The sequence below is a fragment of the Pyrus communis genome, chromosome 6 (genome assembly GCF_963583255.1).
Source record: "Pyrus communis chromosome 6, drPyrComm1.1, whole genome shotgun sequence".
In the NCBI taxonomy this organism is placed as follows: domain Eukaryota; kingdom Viridiplantae; phylum Streptophyta; class Magnoliopsida; order Rosales; family Rosaceae; genus Pyrus; species Pyrus communis.
In genome coordinates this window covers 25,633,925-25,639,830 of record NC_084808.1, presented here as the reverse complement: position 1 = coordinate 25,639,830, position 5,906 = coordinate 25,633,925, and the positions used below count along the sequence as shown (strand labels likewise).

At 38.3% G+C, this 5,906-nt stretch overlaps 1 protein-coding gene across 1 annotated transcript; it reads left to right on the top strand.

The window, feature by feature from the left end:
- The first annotated feature begins 463 nt into the window (after positions 1-463).
- LOC137737925 (transcription factor TCP15-like) lies at positions 464-3,633 on the top strand. The gene is made up of 2 exons (XM_068477511.1): positions 464-1,960; positions 3,033-3,633. Exons 1-2 carry the CDS (start codon positions 759-761, stop codon positions 3,127-3,129), a joined length of 1,299 nt encoding a protein of 432 aa, XP_068333612.1. The 5' UTR covers positions 464-758; the 3' UTR covers positions 3,130-3,633.
- The last annotated feature ends 2,273 nt before the right edge of the window (positions 3,634-5,906 follow it).

The window sequence follows — 5,906 nt, the reverse complement described above, 5'->3', positions numbered from 1 at the left end:
TCAATATATATGTAGAACAAACATGATAAAATTTGGATCATTAATATATATGTAGAACAAACATGATAATAAAAAATATTTTAAATTGTAATTGAATGATTCAACCATTAATCGTTCAAGTATTCTTTCAAGGATCATCTCTTATGTCTCATCTCACAAGGCGTCCCTCAAACTTATTTGATGAATTCTTCAATACAATCGGATTGTTAGATTATTAAAATAATTATTTTGGCCAATCCTTAACGTCATATCGTGACGAATCTAAATGTAAATCTGAAATAATTGGGTAATTATAAAAAATAAACAACTTAAAACAAAGAGAGAAAATTGTTCTTTATAATATGCATGTATATATATTTTAGATTTTTATTATGGATCGTAGGCCAACCATATAATTCCCACTCATTATTTTTGTTGCTTAAAGCTTGCCTGGCCTCTTCCCTTGAGTCTTGACCCTTATCCTTTCTTTTCTGTTCTCTTCTCTTCTCTCTCTCTCTCTCTCTCAAACAAAAGAGAGAAAAAAACAACTCAACTCAACAGCTGCTGAGCTGCCACCTTCCCCCTTCTGCAAAGAATTTCATGCTCCACAGTCCACACGAGAGAGACCCACTAGGCCAGGCCAGGCCACCACAAATTGATAGAAATTGCGCTGCTGGGTCAGCTTTCTACAGTTGTTTGTACCAGGAGAAACCAAGGAATAAAAATAAAAATAAAAATAAAAAATAAAAAAATAGTGAGTGATCGATCGTCCCCTCCATATGATCATGGAAGCAGATAATGGGATCCGCTGCAGGCCCAATTTTCCACTACAATTCCTCGACAAAACCAACCAAGTCGATGACGATCCAGAACCAGCCGCTGCATGCTCTACTGTCGCCGATCCCGGTTCAGACCCCAACAGAACCGGTTCCTCAATTCAAGAACAACAACCCAGTAACAAGAAGCCTCCCCCGAAGAGGACATCCACCAAAGACAGGCACACGAAAGTCGACGGGCGGGGCCGCCGCATCCGCATGCCCGCCACGTGCGCAGCTAGGGTTTTCCAGCTCACGCGGGAGCTAGGGCACAAGTCCGACGGTGAGACCATCGAGTGGCTCCTTCAGCAGGCCGAGCCTTCTGTCATCGCCGCCACCGGAACCGGCACTATTCCCGCCAATTTCACATCCCTCAACATCTCGCTCAGGAGCTCCGGGTCCAGCATGTCGGCGCCGTCGCACTACTTGAGGACTAACGCGAGTAATTATTACTTCAACTCCAACAACTTCGGAGCAGCTGCGCCCACCTCGCAATTGGGTACGGCGGAGCACTCGCAGCGCGGAAGGATTTTGTTTCCCGGTGCAGGGTTAATGTCGTCTGAGAGTTCGCCTCCGTCGTCGATGTTGTGGAATTTCAATAATTCTGGCAACGATAATATAAGTAATAATACAATGTTGGAAGCCAAGCAAGAGTTAGGTGATCATCATCAGGCTGTTACTCTCGATGAGGCAAGTAGTATGGCGAGAAAGAGAATTCGGCCGGAGCAAGATTTGTTATCCGCGAGCACAGGTTCAATTCCTGCGAGTCAAAATACAATTCCGGCTACATTTTGGATGGTGGCAAATAATAACCCTAGTAATAGCCAAGGGAGTATTCACCACGAACACATTAATTCCATTAATCCCATGTGGACAATTCCGACAGTTGGTAACGCCGGCAATATGTATCGAGGGCCCGTGGCTGGCGGTGGCCACGGCTTGCATTTTATGAATTTCGCTTCTCCATTGGCTATATTGCCTGGCCAACAATTGGGTACGGGGTCAATTACAACAACTCAAGGCGCCGCCGACAGCCACTTGGGAATGATGGCCGCGCTCAACGCATATCGGCCTATTCTTGGCGGGGTAGCCATGGAGTCTCCTGCGAATGGGCAGCATCCGCACCAGGGAGCGGACGAGGGACATGATCGTAATACCAATGCTAGGTAGTCTCTATTAATTAATCCTTGCTAGGTTAAGTATTCCAACAAGAGTACTATGGTTTTTGGTACTTTTATTTTTGTTTTTTAGAATTAATAATTACTAGCTAGTTTCTTAATTAAGTGCATATATGTCCATTTTGCAGTGAAGGCGCAAGTTTGATTGCTTTGAATTTTGAGTTAATGTTGGATATTTGGTGTGAGTCAGCTAGTAAGAAGATTTTATCAGGGTTTTTTATTAGAGGAAAAATTTCGTTTATAATATAGGTGAACGACAATTGTGTTTTAATTACAAAAACGTATGGCGTGTTTTTTGGTATGATTGGACTGTAACCAATGTATAACTTCATCATGCATGCTTAAGTTGCTAATAACTATTATTTCAGAATATGTGTTGCCATAACATATTTGCCACGGATCGAGTTCAGGAAAGCCTACATGCATGCATTTCTGTCGTTACTAATGAATTAAGGCTAGCTCATTTGTTTTTCATCTTGGATCAGCATAAACTCGATCATAATCTGTTTCTGTAGAAACATTTGCTTCCCCCACTGAAAAGTTTGCATGTCTGATTATGACTGGCTAGACATATCTATGTATGATGTCCCACGATCATGAACTAGAGTTTTTCTAAAATACATCGGTATATGAGATGCACCAATGTTTGAACTGCTACATTGAGTTTATAGGAAAGCCTATGTGCATGCATTTCTGTCGTCGTTAATGAATTAAGGCTCTTCTCTTTATCCTGGATCAATCACTATAAACTCAGTCAATGATCATATAAGGCTCTTTGTATATTTCTTTCATTGATCAAAATCTGAAACTTTCAAGTATATATACTCCCAGTACATATATAGGATACACCATAGCATTGTAGAATTTTCACAAAACCTTTCATTGATCAAAATTTTATGAGCTGCTAAGAATCAGAAACATTTGTTTCCCTCACTGCAATATTGGACTTAAAAATTCTTTGAAAGAGTTTCCATGTCTGGTTCTGATTCGCTAGACATACGCATACATGATCTCCCACGATCATGAATTAATAATATGCATCATACTGCTACCCTGCCAGTAGCTACTGCAGTTGTGATTCAGGTTCCGTACGTAAGCCGGGCCAGGATGAAGGAGCCCCACGACGCCTAATCAGGTCGATCCGGACCCTTAATTAAGATGGCCGTACGCACTCGCTACTCACGTTTTATCAGCAAATGGTCAGATGGGAAAGCAATTTAAAGGCACGGGTACATTGTTAATGTGACGTCTTGTGTCAATGATACAACGGTATGTAAATAAAACCTTACACATGTATTTGTATCACTGATGCAAGACGCTACAGTAATGATGTACTCGTGAATTAGCCGACCATTGCCTGTAAATAAATTGACACCAATAATATACAGTGTTATTCGCTGACTTCTGCATGCATTTCTCCTCTTTCTGTAGAGACTTATTTGTTCGTATATAATTAAGGTCGTCGTCAGTGCTATCTTATGGTATATATAGAGATGGATCGATTGATGGATCAAATTAAGTGGCTAGCTAGCTTAGCTAGTACTGCATGTGGTCCTGCAGGACCATTTTCATTCATTGTATTGGTTAAGTGGCTAGCTAGGACATGGCAGATAGACGTTGATACTACTGCAGTTCTTCATGGAAATATATACATATATGCACATTTACAAGTGTGTGTATTAATTTGTCCTAGCTATATATGTTCCTATCTTAATTAACTCTTTTTTAACAAGCAATGACAGTGAGCGATCGATGTGAAACGTCGGTCGTGTAAGTTTGGTGATTTTAGCATTAGGACATGGGTTTGCTTTGCTTTTATGTTATAGCCAGCATGGTTGTCCATGACCCAACAACTTCAAATATGTATATTGTGTTTGATTCTATAAACAGTTACGACAAACCAAATTACAACATTTTTCTCCTACTTCTTCTTCTATTTTTTTCTATCAGCCTTGTCTTCTCTTTCTCTCCTCTTGTGTGTAACTCTATGTTGCCACCAATCTCGCGAAAAAATGCATGAGTTGACAAACCTTGACAGTCTTCAATATTACTCTCCAATTTCTTATGGCCACCCTCAAGCCTCTACATATCATAATAGTTGTTGGGATATGTTGGCATAAGCCTTCGGTAGATGTTGACAAAAATCAAAAAGTTTCTACCAGGTGCTTGACAAAATGATCCAATAAATTTTTTTTTTTTTTTTTTTCAAAATCATAACCCCATTATTTGAAAACCTTGGCTTTGCCATACACATATGGCCGAGCGAATTATTGATTATTTTTCATGAATATATATTATATATTTATACACACACACACACACACACACACACACACACACACATACATACACACACTTATTAGGTATATAAAATGTTCAAAGAGTTGTTGGATGCAAGTTGCAATCTTTTAAGCCAATTTTTAATTATTGAATTATAACTTGCATGATGTCATTATTGTATGATTGTTTTATTTCGTCTCAGTGTTCTTAAACAACCGTTTCATTTAGAGTTTAGGAATTTTTTTTTTATTGAATAAAAACGATAATATTACTTTATTTTACAATAGAGCGAAAACTAGAGTTTTTGCATTAACATACCCAATTTAATTACAAAATATACTTGCTCCCGGGAACCTTGAACTAGCTCGCTTGGATCAATATATCTTTAGTTTTTTGGTTAAATCAAGCACTTAAAAAGATGAAACACATGTTAATTTGGCTAAATAATCGATATTTTACACACTCATATCTAAATTATAGAGAAGAAAATTCGAACTCGAATGTAAAAAAAGAGCATATAGCACTAAACTTAGACATGCAAGAGAGGAAACGCATGTTAATTTATTTGTTTCTTCTTCTTCAACAATTGATATGGTTTTCGTACTACGTATAATGAAGTACTGGTGTGAAAAATACACAAACATTATAGCCGAACAACTGAGACGTAGTATTGTAGTCATACCACAATTTATATTGAAATATAGAATAATATATATGAGTGTATGGCAAGAGGACTTTAAAATCTCCATACCACATTGGTAGGTAAGACGATTATTGCAGGCCCCGGTGGATATTATTGTTATTTAAGTAGCACCATATGCAAGCTCGCTGTGAAGATAAAATTGCCCATCATTGGAGCATCCAGATGCTTCACTATATTAGGGTAAAATCCTACCTAGCTAGTGATTCATACAGTGATTTTCATTTAACTGCAACACATGATGATAACGTCAAAAATGAATTGAGTGTTATTATACTCACCTTAATGTCTTATTTCTACGGCTGGGTTGGGTTGGCAAACCGTGCCAAATTTCTTGTGCTACCTGCCAGCCACATAGACATAATTACCAAAAATCAGTTACCGCTAGTCAACTGTCTTCTTGCGGTTGCCAAAAATCGGTTCAGCCAAAATTATTGGCTGATTCGGTTGGTAAATGGCACAACTGGTTGTTTGCATTGCATTGCATTATTGGTCCCTGGACTCTGATGAAATATATGCGTACATCTTCTAACTCCAAATAAGGGGATACAACAGAAAAAATTCATTTAAAAATAATAATGGAATGCAACAGTACTATGAATACCTAAGATATGCATAAAGCATCGCAATACAATAAATCCCCAAGAGAAGGGTTTCACAAATATTTACCTAAATTTGAAAGCTGATGATGAAGAAGAAGATTTATGGTAGAGAAAGCAGTTGGCCGGATGACAGGGAGGTGTGTGTTGAAGAGAAGAAGAAAATTGAGAGAAGGCTGCTAGAAGTCGTGCATATATTTTTTAAACCCTAAAACTAAGGAGTCATTTATTTTTGAAACCCTAAAACTGAGGAGTCAAACATTTAAAAAATACCTAAAATATCTAAATAGAAAGAGAAAAAAAAGAAATATATATAGGTAGGTGTGGCATACCACCGGCATACAAATCAATTACC